General features: G+C 42.7%; 2 protein-coding genes across 10 annotated transcripts in view; one reads left to right on the top strand and one right to left on the bottom strand.

Annotated features, from left to right (window-relative positions):
* lrrk2 (leucine-rich repeat kinase 2) overlaps positions 1-13,175 on the bottom strand; it is a 32,879-nt gene extending 19,704 nt beyond the window's left edge. Inside the window, exons 1-19 of one of the 2 annotated variants that reach the window (XM_047597414.1) lie at positions 12,145-13,175; positions 11,134-11,219; positions 10,576-10,685; positions 9,129-9,217; positions 8,546-8,680; positions 8,164-8,298; positions 7,569-7,721; positions 7,178-7,297; positions 6,227-6,387; positions 6,063-6,142; positions 5,873-5,979; positions 5,118-5,247; positions 4,821-4,945; positions 4,090-4,217; positions 3,185-3,329; positions 2,869-3,008; positions 2,140-2,265; positions 1,580-1,750; positions 118-382 (exon numbers count right to left, since the gene is read on the bottom strand). In XM_047597414.1, coding sequence (XP_047453370.1) covers positions 118-382; positions 1,580-1,750; positions 2,140-2,265; positions 2,869-3,008; positions 3,185-3,329; positions 4,090-4,217; positions 4,821-4,945; positions 5,118-5,247; positions 5,873-5,979; positions 6,063-6,142; positions 6,227-6,387; positions 7,178-7,297; positions 7,569-7,721; positions 8,164-8,298; positions 8,546-8,680; positions 9,129-9,217; positions 10,576-10,685; positions 11,134-11,219; positions 12,145-12,280 — 2,542 coding nt within the window. In that variant the 5' untranslated portion in view covers positions 12,281-13,175. The remainder of the gene's footprint in view (positions 1-117; positions 383-1,579; positions 1,751-2,139; positions 2,266-2,868; positions 3,009-3,184; positions 3,330-4,089; positions 4,218-4,820; positions 4,946-5,117; positions 5,248-5,872; positions 5,980-6,062; positions 6,143-6,226; positions 6,388-7,177; positions 7,298-7,568; positions 7,722-8,163; positions 8,299-8,545; positions 8,681-9,128; positions 9,218-10,575; positions 10,686-11,133; positions 11,220-12,144) is intronic. The other variant, XM_047597415.1, reaches the window with a different exon arrangement.
* A 343-nt stretch (positions 13,176-13,518) lies between these two features.
* LOC125015490 (proton myo-inositol cotransporter-like) lies at positions 13,519-22,032 on the top strand. Of its 8 annotated transcripts, none has more exons than XR_007113610.1 (13): positions 13,519-13,670; positions 14,488-14,951; positions 15,264-15,423; positions 15,687-15,895; positions 16,020-16,128; positions 16,288-16,451; positions 16,728-16,842; positions 17,424-17,549; positions 18,197-18,315; positions 18,593-18,745; positions 19,530-19,898; positions 21,256-21,324; positions 21,443-22,032. XR_007113610.1 is itself a non-coding variant. In XM_047597419.1 (13 exons), the coding sequence occupies exons 1-13, from the start codon at positions 13,564-13,566 to the stop codon at positions 21,449-21,451; spliced, it is 1,977 nt and encodes a 658-aa protein (XP_047453375.1). In that variant the 5' UTR covers positions 13,519-13,563; the 3' UTR covers positions 21,452-22,032. The 8 variants fall into 8 exon arrangements, 7 of the variants coding, with proteins under 7 accessions (XP_047453375.1, XP_047453373.1, XP_047453374.1 ...); XM_047597419.1 differs by having other exon boundaries at positions 19,530-19,702; XM_047597417.1 differs by having other exon boundaries at positions 19,530-19,702; positions 21,256-22,032.
* The last annotated feature ends 559 nt before the right edge of the window (positions 22,033-22,591 follow it).

Genomic DNA, 22,591 nt, shown 5'->3' with positions numbered 1-22,591 from the left:
ATCTCAAAATAGGTGAAGTGATTCATTTCATGAAAACTGTGTCTTCATATTTCTCGTTTTGTGTGTAACCAGAGGATTGTGAATGTAAAGTGACTAAGCAGAGAAAAGCATCCTCACTATTGTTAAAACGTAGACTCTGAGCTCTGCCTCTATCAGCCAGCAGGGGGCTCAGCCAGGAGGCCTCCAGGCGGCCCAGCCTGAAGCCGCCCAGGCAGAGGGCGCTGTTGTTGAGGTCCAGTCCCAGACGGCCCAACAGCTGGATGACTGTGGGCCCGTCTCCCTTCTTCACGCTCACTGCCAGAGCTCGGCGGAGATGCTGCTCGTGGGCACCTCGGCTGAGTAGAAGCTCCACCAGTTCTAGTGGTCCACCCCCTTCACACACCTGAAAAACACAGCACGGATGCCATTACTCATGACCAAATATTATTAGAATTATTCAATAACTGTAGTAAAAAAAACAAAGTGAAGTTGGAAAAATTAACTACTACTTGTAATGAATCGTACTGCCATTGTATCAAACATGTGTAATCTATGAGGCTATAAAATGTATTGCCTGGTGCAGATTAGGCTTAAAAATACAAAAATGTGTTCCATCAAGTGGATTTACTACTCAGTTTTAAGATAAGTGAAATTGAGAAAAATCTGAAACAAGAAAAAAACAAGTAACTATTTTTATTAAAATAGCAACTATCTGGATTTACCAGTTCATGGTTTCAACAATAACCTCAAATAGAAATTCTAGTCTAGTGCAAATCCTTTTTTTTTGTACTAATACTAACTAATGCTGTTTAGATGTGGCATTTTATGGCTAAACGTACGTAACATGAAGATGAAGTATTGGCGAATACTTCTAATTCATGGGAAACAGTTCACTTTTAAGTCCGTTTGCTGGGTAGCGCTCACACAGTCAGACTAGTTCATACTGGAGTTGTTTAATTAGGTTTTGGTCCAACTCTCTTTAAATAATTGTTCATCTCCATGGTCTGAAAAATCAAGAGCACAAACACTGGGGTTTAAAAAGTGGAGGTGACTAAAATTTTTATTAGTGTACAACACAAATAGCTTCCCTTGCTACGTGAGTGCTCCGTGCTGCCAAGTTAAATTGAGTAAAGTAGAACCTGGCTAGTCACCATAGTATTAGCATTGTATGGGAAACTCTGACAATGAAGAGCTAAATGACCTAAATACAAACGCTGGGATACTGAAATATTCAAATTCCATGGTGATATTTGTTCACGTCGTCCTTGTTTACCACACTAACATCTGAGCATCGCTAAACCAAAATGAGTTTCGTGGATATTTAGTGATAAACAAATGAAAATGTCCTCCAGCTAGCGACGCTATCAGAAAATCAGGGGACCCAACAAGTTATTACAAGTTATCCTGAGGGAGGCATTCATTGACCTGACATGCGGAGTTCATCCCCCGGGAACATGAAATTTCATGTTATCATTAGTCTGGATCAAAGCGGCGGAGAAAACAAACTGGTGGTGGTGAAACAATTTAATGACATGACCTGACAGCTGCTTTCTGTATTCTACACTGAGGCTCTTGTTTTTGTGATTTTATGACATCTGACCTGGTAAATGAGAGAATCAGTCTTTGTCTTCCTGTTGATGTCAGCACCCAGCTCGATGAGACACTCGGCCATGGTCGTGTCTCCCTCCTTGCAGGCCTTTTCCAGCATGCTGTAGTGTAGGTCAGAGTTGCACCACATTTTGGACAAAGCCAGACACACGGACTTCCGCAGCTGGTGGACAAAGCAAAGAGGAGGTTAGAGGGCATTAAGTGGCCTTTCTGGGAAAACAGATTTACTCGGAAACCAAAGATAAATATTTGTATATTATATAAACCAAATTCCTGCACAGATTAAAGAAGAGATCTGATTCAATTCAGTACAATTTTACTTATATAATGTCATGTAATGCATATCCAGTAGTTTCAAGGTGCTTTACAGGACTGAGAGCCTGAAACACCCAGAGTGGACACAAACATGACATTTATAAAGCTTCCTTTTAACAGGAGGACTCCTTGAGCAGAACCAAGCTCATATATGTGGGTCTCAACACTGAATCCAGAGAAGGACGTGAATGTATAAATCCAGAAGATGAGGAATGTCACAGTAAAGTTCAGACTCACTGGGCTGAAGCTCTGGTCCGTCTCGTCTCTAAGGTGCTGGAAGATCTGCCTGTCAAAGTCTTCCCTGTGCAGTTCAGCAGCTGCTCCCGAACAGGCGTCCAGCATCCTCAACGCCACGTGGAAACACTGAGAGCAGAGACGGCTCATGAGTTTACAAGCATGAAAGCGTGAGCACATAAGAGATATTAAGTGTCTGTGAAGGTTCTCAATCGTCCAGGTCAAGGTATATGCAAAAAGTGACTAAAAAAAAATCAACTTGACAAAGCAACTCAACAAGTTCATTTCCACTTTTTGGATACAAGCGATGTTAGGTCAGTTGTATTATGAATACATAGAGAAAAACACAATGTACAAATTCTCAGATCTTTACGTCTGTCTGGTCTGAGCATCCTCTACCTTGAGAGCATCCATTTATAAGCAACGTACTTGTCACAAGTCTGACTGAAACTCCAGACTAATGGTAATCATGCCATTTATACACATTTAATGTATAAGTATATAAGCAGAAGTTATTGTTTCAACTTCTAAGAAAACACTGACACCATGGTGGGACACGTTGACTTAATTCTTAATAACAGGGAAACTGTAAGACAGTGGAAACAAATACTAAACATTTAATGCAACTGTAATACATATTCTCATTTATAAAAAGCACCACGGAGTCAGAATGTGATTGTAAATGAGTCTCTGGGCTGTTTTAGAACAATAGGTTTGAGCCAACCAGCTCACCTTCAGCAGCATCTCTGAGTCTTCTCTGTACTGGATGAGGGAGGCCACCACAACAGAGGCCAGAACAGGTACAATCATTCTTGACAGCTTCTTTTTGGCTACGAGGTAGTTGAGCAGGGTCAGGCCCCAGTAGTGTATCTCTGGAGAAATCAAGGAACAAAGTTTTTAATGCATCCACTACTACTACTACTACTACTACTACTACTACTACTACTACTACTACTACTACTACTACTACACAAAGTTAAAGGTAGGTTTTACAAAAAATAAGATTTGGGATTATTTAAGCTGCAAATGTCAACTGTGTCAACTGTACCTCGTTCCTGTGGGAACATTTGTAGTGTATGCAGCACTGTGTCTATCGCCCCCTGCTGGCAGAGTAGGTCCACTGCACCAGAGCAGTCGGCCAGAACACACAGCACCTTCAACCCACACCTCTGTATGGCAGAGCTGCTGATGAACTGTGCACACACACAAAAACACAGAATGAATGGCTACTCGTAGTAGAGTTAGTTAGTTAGTCGGTCGTATTAGTAGTCAAACAGTGTTGCTTTTGTTGCCATGAGTGATAGTGTGGATGGGATCTCTCTCAAATGGAAAAACCCATGTGACAAAGAAGGCAGTTTTATGTTGTCATTGGATTCTGATTTCCTCGCTGGCACGTGATGGGCTTTTTTTCTGGTTTCTATCCATTTCAGAGGCCGATGTGGTCGATGTCCACCATTCGCCCTCAGGCAGAAGACTACCAATAGACACACGGGGGAAAACACACACTCTCCATTCATTCATTCAAAATTCCTTTTTAGAAATGTAATTACAACCTTCCCATGTTCTGCTTACAGAACAACCTACTGAACTATTTCCACAATGAATGGATGAACTGTAGCGTGATTTAAGTCATGAATGAGAACTTATAAGAATATACCCCCTGAGTATTTACACAGTGCTCAGTACTTTTCTCCTCATTGGTATAAAACAAACTTTGCTTTAGGATGTTTTTAAGGTCGGTGACAGCTGGGATAAGACCCTCTAGAGGACAAGCGGTTACAGAAGAGGAAGAGGAAATGCTTTTAAGACGCACTTCACTCAGTCGTTTCTTCCTTAAGCTATTGTTATTGAAGCACCATAGATATGAAATTCCATTCAGAAACAAAATAACAACACGCGAATTGTTGACAAGAGAAGTTTCAGAGAGAGAATTAGAGACACATTTGTTCATACCCTGTTGAGAACCTCCAGGTAGAGAGTGTGAGCTCCTTCCACCACACACTGGGTTTTCAGGACCTTCAGAGACACGTCGGCCATGTCAGGATCAGAGACTGAGACGCCGTGCTCCCTTAAACTCCTGTCTGGAAACACACACACACACCACGGAAACAAATGAAGACAAAGAGGAAAGTAAAATTATTCACACAGACTTACGCTGCTGAACAAATAAAATGTTATCGTTGCTCTGCCGTGACGGGGGAGATGTTATGACATAAGTCCGCAACGGAAAATGGAATGTTTGTCTTACAAACTGTTACCACACCACAAAGAATGTGACACAGTTTTATTCAAATACTGTTCAACAACATTTTTAACAAGGCAGAATCCTGATAATACAGTCAGAGCATGTATTTCAATTATATTTAGAGCGGTTTCACCAATATTTCATTGCTTGAATTTAAGACATTCAAAATCACCAAAACTGTTTTGAAGACATAGAATGGAGCAACAAGGTTTACATTGCACAACATCTTTGAGAAGAGTTGAGAGTAAATGGTCTTTGTGCTTTTCTACCTGAGCGCTTTACATTCACAGCGTCACGTTAACCCACTCATCCACACAAGCACGCGCCCATTCACACACCAATAACACGCACTGGGAGCAACGGTGTTCAGTGTTTTGCTCAAGGACACTTCAGCATGTGGTCCATGCACTGGGGACCAAACCACCAACCCTGAGCGTACCTGGACAAAGGAAGACCAAGCTGGCCTGCAGGGCCTCCAGCTGAACCTCCGGCTCGAAGTTGTGGACCTTCATGTTGCTGAGGATCTGACTCATGGCCATGTTCAACTCATCCAAACTGGCTGTCCTGCAAATACGGGGAGACTGGTGTCAATCCCATATTACATATACATTTTAAAACAGTCTTATTTGCTCGTGTCGTATTAGATTTATTAACATTCTTTCAAATAATCAGTGATTGATGCAATCTTCTAAAAATGAAGCGGGCATGATAAAATAGCAATAGAACTTGTCTCAACCTTCCCTGGAAGAGCAGGTTTAACAGTCTGCAGGCGCTGATGGAAACTTCTACTGAGGTTGAATGTCTCTTCATCATCTCCACCAGATTGACGTGGAGGCCACTGGACAGCAGCAGAGAAGGCATTTTACCTGCAACCACAAGCCACTCATTCACTACTGATAAGAACATGCTGACACTGAATGACCTGCAGTGCCGCACTATATATTTAATGACATGCCACTGCACGCACAAGAGTGTGTGCACCGATCAGGCATAACATTATGACCACCTACAGAAGAACAAAATAACATTCAATTATCTTGTGATAATTCAATGTTCTGCCCTGGTATTCATTCATGTGGGCGTTACTTAGACATGTACCATCTACCTACATCAGACCAGACACCCCCACCCCATAGCAATGACACTCCTTGATGGCAGCCGACACAGACACACACACAAACTGTTCAGGAACAAGTCAAAAAACATGAAGAACAGCACCAGGTGTTGGCCTGGCCTCCAAATTTACTAGATCCAAACTGATCAAATATCTGTGGGTTGATCCACAATGACCCTTCCCCTCAACCCATTGGACCCAAAGGCCCAAACTAATAACATTGTGTTTCCAGACACCAGAGGACACCCTCAGAAGGTCCATGTCCATTCTCTGATGAGTCTCTGAACTGTTTTGGAGGCACAAGGGAGACCTACACGATATTAAGAAGGTGGTCATAATGTTATGCCTGATTGGTTTATGTGCTGCTGAGGACTCACTGTTGTTTGTAATGAGTGTGCCCAAGGCACTGGTAGCAGCTTCAAACACACTGGGAGAGGAGGAATGGAGCAGCATCGCTGCCATTAACTGTCTATGAACAGGAGCTCTGAAAGACAAACATATTCATCATAAACAAACGTTAAACACATGCAAACGAAGTGTGTGGTCTGTCACCGCCTCAGTGTGAACCTTTCATTCTGCTCCTCTTCTGTAAATGTTCCACCGGCTCCGTGCAATAACAGGTTGTGAATGGCCCAGCTTGCAGCTTCCTGAAGCACATAGAAAGGGGATTCAAGAGTTTGGTTTTTTGTGTCGAATGTTTGCTCAAGTTCAACAGCTAGAATGAGACGCACCTGAACTTCTGGCTCAGCAGCGTGAAGCTCCAGTGCGACGCAGCAGTCTTTCATCCAGCCCAGGCCCATGTCCTCCACCTCCCCCTTACCCCGGTTCTCCTCCTCCTCCCCGTCCTCCAGGCCCTGCTCCGCCACCGCCTTGTTCTGCACGATGGTGGCAGCTGACGGAAGGAAAGAGCTTGATGTAACTACCGAGCTGCAAACGATCCAGCGGTGGACAATGTTTGAGGTGTTCTGTGTTTAGCAGCAGCTGCAGCACAGACACAAGTTAATGTTTGTGCCTTTTTTTTTTCGACTGCTCGCCCTGTGGGTCACCAAAGTAGCACCAAGAAATAAAGACTGTCTGCTATGCTAATTGAACCACTTTTTCCCATCATCAAATCATTTTCACATAATGGATGAAAGACTAGAGATAAGTCTGGTTTTCTTTTTGAGTAGTACTTTGGCTGATTTGACCGTGGAGGAAGACTCACGTTTCAACTTAGCATTTTAAATCTTTTACCTTCAAATGCACAGCTTGTGGGTAATTTTTCTGTGTGTGTTTAACCACTGAGATGAGGATATGCATTTTGGACCAGGCACAGCCTCGGTGGTTGACTCAACCTGTAGCTGCATTTCTGCTGAGGTGCACATTACTTTGAAGTGTATGTTATAATGTAGAGTACGGATCTATGGAGATGCGACACAGAGGCATAAATCTAGCTTTAAAAACAACCCACCATTAAAAGTTTCTATATTCAGAGGCATGAAAAACGTCCACGAGCTCGTGGCACAAACTGAAGACGGCGCAAAATCAGTCAGTATTTATAGAGAATGTGCTCCTTGAATCCTATTATCATCCTTCTTGTGTATATGTCAGTATGTGTTCATTCTGAGTTAAAGGGACATCATCCATTTGTGTGTGTGTGGAAGTAAGCAAGTTAAATATAGTATACGAGTGTGTGTCCTCACTGAGGTCAGCCAGGCAGGAGAGAGCAGCAGCCTGCAGCAGGGCATTGTCAGGGAAGGTCTGACAGGCTCTGAGTGCAACCCTCTGGACTCCGTTCAGCACCAGGATGTTGTAGTAACTCTCTGGAACACAAAACAAGACACCCTGGATTAAATAGACGCCTCTACTGTCCTTTCCAATTTTCATCTGCCACCTAGAAAACACGAGTTTATATGAATGAATAAAATCCAAACACTGCTGCAATGATTTTGCGAGCAGTGTTCTCATCACCAAGGGTTAACAACTGAGTATATACGTTGACGTTATCCATTGACAAAGTATCTGAACATTGTAGAATTTAACTACAGAAAAACATACTGATTGTGGTTTATTACAGGGTTTATCCTTTCCTACCATTTATGCTCTTGTTGTGCCCTGACGTAAACATCTTGAAAAGGCAGCAGGCCGTCTCCTGCAGCTTCTCCACCTCGGGGAAGGCGTCCATGGCGGCGATGATCATGCTGTAACACCGAGTGCCTCCTGACATCAGCACCTCCAAATTACTACCTAAAGAGGAGAAGCATGTCGCCTCAACGTCTCGGTTAGCAATAATGCTGCTGTGTTAAACAGAGCAGGAAATATAAAAACATGCAGTCTGAACAGCGCAAAGTTCCTTTAGATGTGAAAATCTTTTTAAGATTTATGTACTTTTGGAAATGAACATGAGACTTAAGACTTAAGACAAACACGCGTCTAGGTTTTTTTTTTTTCATGTCTGGTTCCACTTTTCTAGCAGAAATCACCCATCGTTCTAACTGGAATCTCAGTGTGTGAGAACATTACAGTCGATCTTTTGTATTTCCATGTTGTTTAACTAAAATAAAAATGAAATGTGCCATCTGCTACATCTTCTGCAGTAGGATTTGGAGCAACGCCGATCCAACTAAAGGAGCACTGACATAGAGGCACGTTTCCACAACAAAGCATGAACATGATTATGGTTCCTTACTAGGACGAGCCAGAGGCAGCAGCACTTTCAGCACCCTTTGGAGCAGCTCCGGGCTGTCGCTGAACCTCCGCAGAGCCGCCAGAACCACAACATGATCCTGGTTCTCCACAAACTCCACCAGGTGGTCGTCACTTACTGGAAACACAAGAGCAAGAGAGCTATTAAGCTACTACACACAAGCAATGTTAATGCTTAACTAACTAAAATGCACAAGTTTACAGACAGATAAAACATTAGACAGCTACGTGCTATAAATAAATGAACCTACAACAGCAGTTGGCATTAACGTACAAGACAGAGGCATGCTGACTTCTGTTAGCATGACCATACAAAAATGTGTGAGTGTGTGTTTGTGCATTCATGCATGTGTGCATGCGTTCACCTCTCTCCAGCAGCAGCTGCAGAGCTCCACATCCTTGGAACTGCACCTCTTCACTAGTGGGAAACGTCTTCATCGCCTGCACCACGAGGCCAAACACATCCTCCTCCTCATCCAGCACCAGCAGAGGAATCGTGTCTACATAAGAAAACAGCATCGGCCACTCTATCAACCAGTGACTTTATCCTCACCGTATCCCTTTATATCTAATCTCTTGTGTTTTATCTTATTTAACTCTTCCATAGTGTTACATTTATATGAGCCAAACATAGAGAAGAATTAATAAAACAGCAGAAGTGATACTCGCCTTTTAAAAACACACTGAACCGTAATCAAGTTATTTATTTTTATTTCCGTCTTAATCTATCAAGAATTTCCTTTCACCTATTTATTAGTTGGTATCTAAATGGTAAATAGTACTCGTTTCTACCTACTGGTAGTCATTGCGCTTTACAGTCATGTGACACGTCTTCCCATTTCTTTACACAAACAGACACAGTGATCCAAGTATCACCCTCTGGTTCATGGACAACTTGCTTTACCAGTGTCTTACAAGGCAGGAGCAGTTTCCTGTGCAGTCATGTACCTGATCTGAGCAGTAGAGCCAGGGCTCTGAGTCCAACCATGGTCACTCGACAGTCTGTGCTGTACTGAGACAGCACCTTCAGGATCTGCCTGGAAAGATGTAAAGACAAATGAAAATGTAACAAGGTCTGTAGCACAGGCAATTACTTAACTACCCTCTCTGTGTGTGAAGGGAATCTTTTCGGAAATTCTGAGAAATTCTGTCCACTAAACATGATTTCATACAATCCAGAAATACAACATTTAAGTATGATCCTTGTTTCTGAAATATTAAATGTTTCACTGCCAAGCACTATAGGGGTTTTTGGATCGAGTTTACACCATGCCCCAAATCAGCAGATAAGTTAGACACAATCCTTCAGCTACTGGGTAAAGGTCATGAATCAGATAAATACTATAGGATGCTGATGGAATGTGAGGTGGAGATACAGATCTCGGCCCTGAGACTTTCCTGGTAAAGAGACGTTGGGCTATAGAGGAATGGGCTACAGTTTGAGGTAATTCCCAAACTATGTCAAGGGATTTGAGGGCTTGTCTTATTCAAGACTCTGCACTGTTTCTATTGGGAAGAAGACTTTTCAGACTTACTTGAGATATACATAACCACTGTATTGTTAAGATGACCCCTCCAGGTTACTTGGGAGAAAATGCTCGGTGTTGGAACAGAATGCTTTCTGTATTATTGATGATGCTACTGATTTGTATATTATCAAATTTAAAAAATGGGCATAAAAAAAAAAAATTCTGAGGTCTTCCATTTTCTTTTGGGAAAAATGGTGTTGGAGAACGTAATGTTCTGTAAATGCAAAATCAAAAATGAATTTGTTTAAACCTGTATGTACTTTTGTCTGGACTAAAGCCCTATTCACATGGGACAAGTTTTATCTGGGACCTCCAGTAATTTGCAATAACAGCAGAGGTCATCTGTGATATTAATCTCATGCAAATCGTAAAAATTACACCACAAATGACCTACCCTATTTCTCATAACACAGGGGTCCTGTGATAATACTAATCCAGTGCAGAGCAGTATCTCTGTGATTTAGGGTTTTTACTTTTTCCAAGATTTTTGTTTGATTTGTGGCTTTTTTCTGCCTAACCCTAACGCACTTAAGAATTAAAGGATGTGCTATAAATCAATCTTTGGACAGATCAAATATATTTTTTTATTATCCATTATAATTTGCAAAGTAGCTAAGTTCTCAAAAAACGTAAACAAAGACGTTGAGGGGTAATTCCTGAATCACAGGACGTCCAAGGTAAAACTAATCCTGTGCGAATGTATGAATGACTTCATGCTATTTCTCTGAGTATAAATTTGAACTATTGTGAAGTGATTGTAATGCACTTCCACGTGACACAACCTATCACTGTGGTATGACATGGAAATACGCATTTTATTATTCATACACAACCAGTCCCATAACGCTGCAGCGGCCGTCACTTACTGGTGCAATCCCAGAACCTCCGACTCTGGGGCCGACTGCAAAGGTCTGGTAAGCTGGTCCAGTGTAGTGGGGCATATTTCAATCAGCTGACACAGCAATGACCAACCCACCTGTAAAAAGAAGAAAGATACATTTTATTTTAAAGCTGCAAATGATCATGCCACGCTATCAATCCAAATAAACAAACATTCAAATAAATACTGTGAATAATGTCTTGGCTTCTGGTGCACTATGTAAAGGGGCCTATAATTGAATGTGTTGTGACTGAGCCCATATACCCAGCCTCTCAATCTGACTTTCAGTTTGTCTCGTGCTGCAATCTTACCTCTGATAAGATGCAGTTACACAGCAGTCACAAGATCCCATAAACATGCTAGAACATGAATAGTCAGTTGAGGATGACTTTTCAAATACACGAACCGGAGGCTAAGTAATGCTGCTGAGCACATGTAAATCATACCTAATAATAAATGTTCACCATGGGCTATTTCTGCTGTCACAAAAAAACACACCGCTGATGCAAAATAGAAATGAAACAGCCCGACGCTGTACGAGTACCTGCTGAACTCCTGCGCTGCTGATGTATGATGACAGCACCCGCGTGAGGGGGACGTGGACTTCTTTGTCTTCAAACAGTTCTGCTGCTGCAACAAAGATGGGCGCACAAGAAGACAAAGGAATGTAGTCTTTCACCCTTGTTATGTACATTTACAAACACCTATTTTGAATTCGGCACAGCACGGCTTGGACAATAGCACAATAACTAAGATCCTATTGTAAAGATGCAGGAATTGGTTGACTTTCATTCATTTGTGAACTGTTCAAATGAGTCAGCCAAAGCACTGACAAAATATCTGAATAAGACCGGGTAAAGAAATAAAATTCATGAATATATGGTATACTCGCATTTGTTGGAATATCAGATACATTAGTGAATGGGCCGTGGACTAAATCCCTGTTGTAAAGTTCAGCTCATATTGAAATTGTGTAAGAGATGTGTTTTTTCAAATGTATGATCATTAAAAAAAAGAAAAAAAAGAAAACTGAAACGCAAAATGAAAAATTAAAACACAGTTCAATCAGCGGTTTTCTCAGTTACTTTAAACAAACGTTGAACACCACAACCTTCTCGACGATACAGTAGATTTAGTGAAGGGACGTTATACTAGGACGGATCCATTTTCTCTGGGGTACACAATGAACTGGCAAGTGAGCGTATCAATCACTCCCTAAAACCTAATGATACAAGACAGAGCACAAGTTTGCACTAATACAGAAGGTCAACTATACACTGAATTAAATTTAGGTGCATCACTTTCATATTGAAGTTACAGGCCAGGTGTGGTTCTGCTGAGTGGTTACATGAATACACCAGTTTCAGAAGTTAAATATCTTTGATTCTATATATATATATTCAATTACATTTAGTAATTGATTATATTAATGGAATAGAATACACAATAGTCACATTGTGGTGTACTAACTCACTGAAGTGACTACACTGCTACAGACTCGGCTCAGTGAAAGCACAGCAGCATGATGCCCATGCAGGGACAATGTGTTTCCTACCATAGTCCGTGTGCGCCAGGAAGAGCAAATCCTTGATGATTTGAATCAGCGTATCCAGTCGTCTGTCTTCTTGGGGAGTATTCAACCTCACCAGGAGTTTCCTCAGCCTTTCCTCCAACTCTTCTTTGTTAACCATGGTCTTTGAAAAGCTGTTTTCCGACGGAGGACTTGGCGTGCATTGAGGTCAATCACTGCAGGGCTCCCACCAGAACGCGCAGCTTCCCTGCTTCGCCAGCTAAAGCGGCACGGAGAGAAAAGACCAAACGTCCACTGCAGCCGCTCATATCGCCACAACGTGTTACTAAACGTTTTTGTACGTGTTACACCACAGTACAGTAGCTACAACCGCAGCTGTGAGTGAAATGGGGAAGTTGTCGGGGTCAGTTCCGACGCTGACATCACCGTCCCCGGCTAACAACTTTCCTCTGCCCGACGCTATGTTCCTCTTTGCCGCAGTTGGAGAATTTTGTCTAGTTTCTGCCAGAGGGTCCTCTCTTGACAGGCGTGTTCCTGCTTCCCTATGGTCGCATCATATGACTCCAGTCATTAAAAGAAAAAAAAAAAAAAAAAAAACACTTCCGAAGAGGAAGCTGGGAAAAGACACGGCTCGGCACCGTGTCAGGGGAAAAACTGTCGCGCAGACTCAACTCAGCTCAACGGTCATGTTTTTCGCGCACATTATATTCTGTCACCAATATTATACGTCCTGAACTCACGCTGGAAGCAGCAGCACCTTTGGGAGCTATACGTGAACTCCGCACGCCGCCTCCCACACCCGTGTGTCACTGTTTAGGGACAGACACGGGATTTGTGCCGTGCTCCGCTTAAAAAAAATCCCTCATTTTATGTTTGTTTGGAAGTTGGCAAAGATTCGTGGTTCGTAGGTTTCATATTAAAATGCCACGCAACTTATTTGGAAGAGTTTTAAAATCTGGCTAATACATGTCACAATCCCGGAGCTCGTTAAACAAATCTCAGCTTCTCCCCATCGGCTCTCCTTCCGTCGCTGCCGTCAACGCTAATACGTGTTGCGCATCTAGTGGCATCATTACGGTATTTACTCTCATACCAAGCAGGGTTGTTTTACAGCTGCGTTGTAATAAATCTTTTCTAATACAATAAACTGTAAATTATGAGCGAGATTCAAAGTTAAGAAGTTAAGGATATTTATGTGTGTTTATTTAACAAATAAAAAAAGGATATCAGTTACATATAAGTAGGCCTATGTGGTCGTTACAGACCCTAGTCATGTGTTTTGAGTAAATGAATCTATCTATCTATCTATCTATCTATCTATCTATCTATCTATCTATAGACCACCAGACCACCACAGTTGTCTGTTATGGTGTTTTGTCATAGAAGGAGCAGGTAAACTATCCTTTAAATGGGCGTGTTTCTTCTTTCCTGCGGTAGTATCATATGATTCATGACGAAAACTTCCGTTTTTTTAAAGGATTTTTTGAGGACACTTCGATTACAGAGCCCTCAAAAAGCCCTAGTTTGAGTCATTCCACACCTTTACACAGGTAAGATGGATTAGCGTATTTCCAAAACAATACCATGTTGGTTGTGTCAAATTGAAACTGACACATTGAAACTGACAAATTGAAACTGGCACTGCAGCTAGATTAGCTTATGCTCGAAGCTATGCCACTTGTTGGTTTTGTAAGCTGTCAGCGTTAATTGTCATGTAGGATAGATAAACAGGACATCGTCTTTAGGATACATTAAAAACTACTTGGTATAAAAATTGGATGGGCAGGCGTTTTCCGAGTTGATGCCGAATAGTCGACCAGACGCATTATATGTTCTTAAATCCTGTTTTGATCCTGTAAAAATGTCATATAAATAAGCATTAGTTAAACCCGGATATTTTAAATGGAGCTTGGCGCTACGTTGACGCTTAAGCGCCACATTTAAAGTGACAGCGGGTCGTTTGACGTCACTTAATCATGGCCGCACACGGAGGGTAGCCGTGGCGCTGTCAGCTAGGTAAACAAACCTTTCAAGTCCCATTAAAAGCCGATCAGCTGCACCGTTTTGGCCGTTTGAATTCCCGACATGTCACTGAACAGGGTGCTGACCTCGGTTAACCACAGGAGCTCGTTACGTTATCATTAGCTACGAATAGCTGTTAAAGTCTAAGCGCGTTGCTTTTTTTTTTTCCTGATTTCTGTTTGGAGCTGGACAGCTGAGCACCCGCGGTTCTGTAAGTTGTATGGCGTATGGCGGGACGAGATAATGCCACACCACTGTCTGATGTAGTCTGAGCCCTCTTTTAATGCTTAGCTGCGGTTGTTAAACTGGCCCCCGGTGAGGTTAACTCCTGAATCCTATGTCCAGCAGCTACGATGAATGCAGCTTGCAGCGCCTGAGCCCTATGAGCAACAGGAGACAGACAGCGGTGAACAATGGAGAGCGGAGTCTCATTGAAACTACCCCCGAGGACTCTTCCAGGAACCTCCTGGATAAAGACTCCCCCACGAGTTTTGTCTATGTGTTGGCTTTCTTCTCTGCGTTGGGAGGGTTCCTCTTCGGGTACGACACCGGCGTTGTTTCTGGGGCCATGCTGCTGCTGAAGAAGGAGATGAACCTGAACACCCTGTGGCAGGAGCTGCTGGTGTCCAGCACCGTCGGGGCAGCGGCCGCCTCAGCCCTGTGCGGAGGCCCCCTGAACGGCTGGCTGGGGAGGAGGATCTGCATCCTTATCGCCAGCTTCATCTTCAGCATCGGTGGCGTTATCTTGGCTGTTGCCCCGGACAAGGTGGTCCTGCTTGTTGGCAGGATCACGGTTGGTTTGGGAATAGGTGAGTACGTGTTTGGATATTCTGAATAAAAGGACGTTTTAATGCACACTGTAAATCTGATGAGATGAAACGACTATTGCAATCATGCTCTTGATCGGCCACTATGATACAGTTCCACACACTGTGTGATGCTTCATGAGAAAATACAAGGTCCCCCCCGCTTTAATTCTCCTTTTATTGCTTGTACACCTACTATATACCAACTTGAAGAAGGATTCACATGTCTTACGTTATATATTTTTAACAATTTGACATTATTTTGTGGTAATCTGGGTATTTGTCAACATGAAACCTTTTTTTCAACCCCACCAGGCATTGCCTCAATGACCGTTCCTGTATACATCGCAGAAGTTTCCCCTCCCCACATGAGAGGTCAGCTGGTCACTGTGAATTCTCTCTTCATCACCGGCGGCCAGTTCATTGCCAGCGTGATCGATGGGGCTTTCAGCTACTTGAGCCATGACGGTTGGAGGTACGTATTTTTTCTACATTACCTTCAATGCGCTCAGTCCCCCTCTAGGACCGTTGTCATGTTCAGTCTGTGATGAAGGTTACGGTATTCAGCATTTGTTTTAAATAACTGACAGAGCTGTTGTTTCAGTTGTGTTTTAATTTTGGAGGCTGAATTTTGTTGCGTTGCACCACATCCTTTCTGTTATTTTGACCACCCGGTTTTTAGTTTTCTTTATACATGCCCCCTCCCCTACAGTCCTCTCCGTTCTCTCCGTGCTGTAGATACATGCTGGGCCTGTCCATCGTTCCTGCCGTGCTGCAGTTCTTCGGGTTCCTCTTCCTCCCGGAGAGCCCCCGTTGGCTCCTCCAAAAGGGTCGGAGCCAAGAGGCCCGTCAAATCCTGACCAAGATCAGAGGAGGCCAGAACGTGGACGAGGAGTACGACACCATCAGAACCAGCATTGAGGAAGAAGAGGGAGGGGCGGGTGGAGGTGAATGATCTGAATGAAAAAAGAAGTTTTATCTAGACTTTGTAAATGTGACATTTTGTTTGCTTTGAAATGAAAGTATGATCAATTTGGATATGTGTTAAAACGTTTGGTTGGTTGTTTTTAGGAGGTATTGTTATTTTCCGCATCCTCAGCCACGGTCCCACTCGCAGGGCTCTCATCGTCGGCTGTGGCCTTCAGATGTTTCAGCAGCTATCTGGGATAAACACTGTCATGTACGTCAACCGCTTGCATTACACACCCACACAACCATTTCCCTGCCTCTCCGATAACGCTGACCACTCGCGTGGAACCTCGAATGATAAGGCAGAGCTTTGTGTCTCTTTACCGCCACCCAATCCGTCTAACTGGAAGTTAATCTGTGTTTTATCTAGGTACTACAGTGCAACCATTCTCCAGATGGCGGGAGTGCGGGACGATAAACAGGCGATCTGGCTGACCGCCGCCACCTCCGCCACCAACTTTGTGTTCACGCTGGTCGGGGTGTGGCTTGTGGAGAGAGTGGGTCGCAGGAAGCTGACCCTGGGCAGCCTTTTAGGTTTGAGATTCTGCCACAGTGATTAACAGTAGGACAGACATTTTTCTACTTCACTATAGTTAAACATCTGCGATTCTCTATTGTTTACTTATTTAAGTTATTCATTCTTTAAATATTACTTCACTCTTCCTTGCAGTGAATCAGTGGTTCTGTGCCAGTGACTTTAGTTGTAACTTAATTCACATGCACCTACAGGCTTTAGTCATTCGTAGTTTATATGAATAATATTTTCCTTGTCTCTCAGACCTTCATTTAGCTTGTATTTCTCCGATGCAGGTACTGGGCTGAGTCTGACTTTGCTGGCGGTCGGGTTCTTGCTGTCTGCGCAGAGCTCTCCACCCATAACCCTCCACCCAGTCGACCCTCAAAACTCAACCTGCAGTATTTATGGGTAAGAATAAAAGAGATTTCTTTTCATTTAGAACAACATCAGAGAGGTGGTAATTCAACTGGGTGATCGTTTAGAGGATCTCGTATGTGGTGCTGTTTAACTGGATTGAATTACACTAAAGTGTTTCTGTTATGTTCCCACGAAGTGTGGAATAAGTTTGTACTTTATACAGCGTTTGTGCCAATAAAATAGGCACATGACACGGACGAGGTCCTTCATCAAACAACCAACGTCTACACCGAGTGAAACTACGTCAGTGTTGTTTTTAAATATATAGAATGCAGGTCATCTCTCTCTCCACCCACATATTACTCAGATAGAGACGAAGATGAATATTAGGTGTCTTTAAGGAAAGCGTCACATTTATCGCAGTGATATTCTTTGTATATTCTTCCATGATGATTTAGTTAATTAATATAGGTATATCAGTTCTTAAACTCTCACATTTTACTTTGATTCATTTGTGAGATGATCTTGCCAAAGCGAGGTAGTCCATTTTATCCTTCTTCCCTCCTCCTCGGTCCAGTCAGAGCTAAGTGTGCGTGTCTGTGAGAGAACTGACACTCGGCTCTGTCCTCCAGGTTCTGTGAATCCTGCATGTTGGATCCAGATTGTGGATTTTGTTACCGTGAAAACGGCACCGCGGTATACGACTCCTCCTGCATTCCTGTCAGTCCGACGTCCACAGATCACGCCGCCTGGGGAAGGTCAGACACTGGCTTTCTGAATGTTTGGGTGATACTTGCGAAAATACATGAGTTAAAGCTACATACTCTGCTACAAACGGGAGATTTATTCTCTCTCCAAGGGCTGTGAGAAAAAAAAAATAGTTTGGGCCAAGTTATTCATACTCCATGGGGAAACCATAGACTGTAAAGTGCCGAACTCTGGGGAAGTCCTTATAGCGCCCTCCCTCTGCAGCATACGTCACACGCGCTAAGCATTGAGGGTGATACAATAGATAAACAACGAGAGGCACTTTTCTTCTTTCAGATGTCGGCCAGTCATTTTGGCGACCATGTCTGTCGGGTCACACCGTTCATTCAACATGAACCCACACACAGGAGGTGTATGATGACGTGGCGTGATCCGACGGACGCAGTCGTCAAAACAACTGGCTGACACCCAAAAATAACATGTCCATTTCCCATTAACGTGTGTGACCTATGCTGCAGTGGGAAGTCCCTAAGAACGAGGTTTGTTCTTGTTCTTGCACACCTTGAGAACAACAAATTTCTCAACCTCCAGTTCATGTGACTACAGTTATATTGCTAAAAATGGTATCAAAACTGACTTTTGTTGTTAGATAAATCAGGTTGAATTGTAAGCATTTTCTTTTATTTATTTCATCCAGGTGTTTCAATCAAACAGAGGCGACTGAGCCTCCAATTTGGGCTTACAACTACTGTCCCACATCTTACTCCTGGATCGTCCTGATGGGCCTCATCTTGTACCTCGCATTCTTTGCTCCAGGTATGACATCTACAGGTGCTTTCAAGGAGTTTACTTGATGCATCTTTGGTAGAGTGCTCAGCAGCACCAGTGCACCTTTTCATTATAAATGTTGTTTTCTACCCACAGCCTAACTGCTTGAGAACAGCTATAAAAGTAGATTTGCCCCCTTAATGCTTACAGTAATATTTACAAATGACAGAAATAGTTTCCAGAAGAAAAGAAAATGATTGTTTGTGCAAAGTATTGCCACATAAAGTACTTGATTGAGAAATGAAACTGTGTATACGTATTGTAGGTATGGGCACTATGCCTTGGACGGTGAACTCAGAGATCTACCCGCTGTGGGCGCGCAGCACCGGCAACGCCTGCTCAGCTGGTGTCAACTGGATCTTTAATGTCCTGGTGTCTCTGACTTTTCTCCACATCGCTGAGTTCCTCACCTACTATGGTAAGACTATGAGAAATATGAGGTAATCGTAACGCATTTTATGTTGTCGTGTCAAGCGTCTTCATGTGCTATTTCCATTCGAAACTCATCCGTAAACCATCATGAGCTCTGCTTTTGTTTTTAGTGTGCAGGCTTCCTGGTTGTGGCACCCGTGGGAATTTTTTTTCACCGGTTCCTGTTATCTGACTTATCTCTGTGTTTTAAATAAAATGTGACAATATGTCGTCGGTGAAAGCGTTTCCTGTGACTGCACAGAGAGTCTCTTTTGCTTTAGTCAGATTCTGAAACGTTTGGTAGTCCTTGTACAACCGGGCGTGGTCTCTACGGTATAAATACCGTCCTGCTTTTAGCATTGGGACCGTGCCGAGGGCTCAGGTTTGCTTAACGTGTGTGTGAAACTATATTGAATCGTGTGCTAATAGTGCATAAAATAAAACATTTGCGTAGTATAATTCAGTGGTAGAATGCAAACTGTAACTGTACGGGAGAAAATTAGTTCCGTTATCTACCAGTGTACTGTCAAATTATGACATAAATCCTCACAAACGTAGGCACAGAGTTGCTCTGGATGTGATCTACATTCAGTCTAAAATAAACAAGGCAAAGTGGCTGGGAAAATTACTGCTGTTCACTAGGTTCAGTAGGGAATATGAATGGCATGATAGGAAAATGAGCCCAGTTTGCATCTTCATTTTTGTTTCACATTCACCCTGGTTAGAATTATAGGCACCATGCCAGTTGAACGTCCGAGCTCAGAGCCTAACAGACAGTCTCTGTCCTCCAGGTGCGTTCTTCTTGTACACAGCCCTGGTGGCGCTGGGCCTCGTCTTTGTCCTGGGCTGCCTCCCAGAGACTCAGGGCCTGCAGCTGGAGGACATCGAGAACCTGTTCACCGGTCGGCTCTGCTCCTGCGGAGGCACCTCGCCCAAAGACAATCGCCACATTCACTACATCCGGGTAAAAGGCAGCAACTATCTGCCCTCCGACACCGATGCCTCCGATGTAGAGTAGACTGCTGGGAGGACTTTCTCTTTCCACTCTGTCCACACTGTCCTTTCAGGATGTGAAGGCTGCTCACGCGGGGAGGAAATGTAATCATGTCGCCCTCTAGTGGCTGTGATCAATGAAGGCTTGAGCTCTCCAGGGACTGAGGGTAACGGGCTCATGCAAATCTTTCTTCAATGATTATTTTCTGTCTGCCTTTGTCTCACTGGGAATGTGGCACTTTTGATTTTTTTCCATGTTGGGTTTAGTTATTTTCCTCATTTCCCATCATCCTCTCAGTCATTAAATAAGGGAACACTAAAGCAAGACTTGGCCGTATTAAGTGTTTTATAATCAAACTGTAGCAAATGACGAAAGACCATAAATCAGAATAACTGACTGAATGACTTTTGTTTTTCCCAGAAAGCACGTCCTTAGAAACAAGTCTGTGTTCTGGTTCAAAATGTTCACAAATAGTAACCTGGTTGCTGACATTCTGTATTATTTTGCTAGCATCAAGACAAATGTGTTCCCCAATAATGTGAAGAGCTCTTTGCTTGATTCAGCTCTCAGCATCTATGCACCCTGAAACTCCAAACACTGACATTCCATCAAGAAGTGTGCTCCCTTTAACTATCTGAGGCCGGTTGCACCAGCCGGACGTAGAAAAGTTGAGTGTAATCCCTACGTCATGCTCAGCTACGCCCAGCCTCGTGATTAGTTTAGGATTAGATTAGATAGATACTTTATTTATCCCGAGGGAAATTCATGGTTACTTAGCTTGTCTTCACTTCCAGTTTTGCCAGGAAATCGAATTATAAACCACTGGCGAAGACGAATAAATAAAAACGCAATGAATTCTACAGTAAATACATAGTATGCACTGTTGCATAGTATCACCGTCCCTGCTCACACACACTTACCACCACATCAGTGTGTTTCATGTCTGCATCACACATAAACCAAAGATCTTAATAGGTTCTATTTCCATACATGAGATTGTTGCATTCTTACCGTGCTCCTTTGTCTGTGAATATTTTGTATATCAGTGCGCCGTTGTACGAACCATTTCATTTTCACCCGGACCACTTGTCTAGGCCTTTCACTTTACACTTACCTCGAAATAGGCACACGATTTAGTCGCATGCAGCGTAGCACGTAGATGGTTCGAAAGGCACTCCACTCGGCCAGCTCTGAGGACTGGCCTGATGCCCGGCTGGTGCAGCCTGCCCCTGTACTTCCAATGCATAAAGATTTTAGAGTCAGAGATCCACAACATGCACTAGAGACAACTTCATGCATCACTTTCTGTCACATTTGAACTCTTTCATGACACTTTCTTGTTCGTCACTAAGATTGGCGGTATCTTTGAATGGGTGCTGGTGTAAAACGACGCTTGATTTGAGGGTTGTCTGTACAGTGGGAGAGGAGGTTGCACTTTAAAAGCCATAAAGGTGTCTTCAAAATAAGTTTCATATATGCAGAATTGTTAGACCAAGATGTCCAAATTTCTTTGTTTTTTTTAGCAAGGTTTGGAAATGAGCTCAACAGACTATGGAGCAGTGGAATCAGACAGTGCTATATCCTATGTAATTGTAAGTACAGCACCAGGGTGTTAAAAGCTCTGCCAGCTTTCCTCCTATGCTACGACAGCACTAAATATGCCTTTGTTTTTTTTTTGTAATGTTCAGTTTCATCTCTTTGTTGTTGCAGCTCAGATAATCGTGACCAAGTTCTCCTGAATACGGAGCGCCTTTGAACACAATGTGTCCTTATACACTGGTACATTTCAGTATGTTACTATTCGCTTTAGTGCTACAGCTGGCATCTACTAGTTGTACAATATTACTTATTACAAGTCGTCTTCTTTTCATATTAGGCTTTAAGTGAATTATGGAAACACAAAAAACTTTAAATTGTGTGGTTACAGGTTCATTATCATTTAGCGTAGCATTCATAGCATCCATGAAGAACTTACTGATATCCAAAAAAAAATATATCTTTTTGTATTGTGAATTTTACAGATGTTATTCAGAATACTGATGCTGCCATTTTGTACACGAGACACAATTTAGCCTCAGGTGGACTGTAATCCTTTGTTAGCAACAGTTTGGATTAAAAAGGCCATAAATCAATTGTGACAAATGAGGTGTTTTCAGTCCTCGTTTTGTGGTTAAAATTCTAAAGTGCTGTTGATGAAGCTACCTTCCATGTCTCTTTTATTATCCTCTGTCTATGATTGTGATATTTTGCTACTGAACAAACAATTAAAGCAATCTGATAATAAAGGTCAGTCAATGTTTGTACTGAGTCAAAGGTCAATTTCCCCATGAACATAACATAACTCTCATGTCAGCAGGATTTAAGAAGGGTCAGACTGTGACTTTATTCTCCATTAACTTTTTTTTTTTTTTTTTTATAAATGTCATGAAGCAACAAAAGCAGTTGGTTTTTGGTATGGAGGCAAAAAAAATCACATATTATATCTCAAAACCTGGAACAATAAAACCGCAAATTGTTTGAATTCATTCGAAGTCGATCAAGCTGTAGCTAAGGAGCATCTACATGATCTGAAGTGTAATCACAAATAGAGTAGTAAATCTAGAGCTGGGCCAACACGTTCACTTTTAAGTAAAATGCCGACAAGTGATTTGAGATTGAATGGTATTTGTGACCAGAAGGACAAGGACAGTTCATTTCAGCACTCTCTCTAAAAACCAGTCAGATTCTCTCATGCACCGTGCAGCTTTTAACTCGGCTTTACTTTAAAGTTCATCAACGTGTGAAGTCATAACTAAGGCCTGTATTTTGCCATGCCTTTATGTCCTTGTAACCTGAGAGGCTTGTAATGGGACTCCTGTA

The sequence above is a fragment of the Mugil cephalus genome, chromosome 10 (genome assembly GCF_022458985.1).
Source record: "Mugil cephalus isolate CIBA_MC_2020 chromosome 10, CIBA_Mcephalus_1.1, whole genome shotgun sequence".
Taxonomy (NCBI): domain Eukaryota; kingdom Metazoa; phylum Chordata; class Actinopteri; order Mugiliformes; family Mugilidae; genus Mugil; species Mugil cephalus.
Note: the sequence above shows the minus strand (reverse complement) of the source record. Positions and strands in the feature narration are given on the sequence as shown.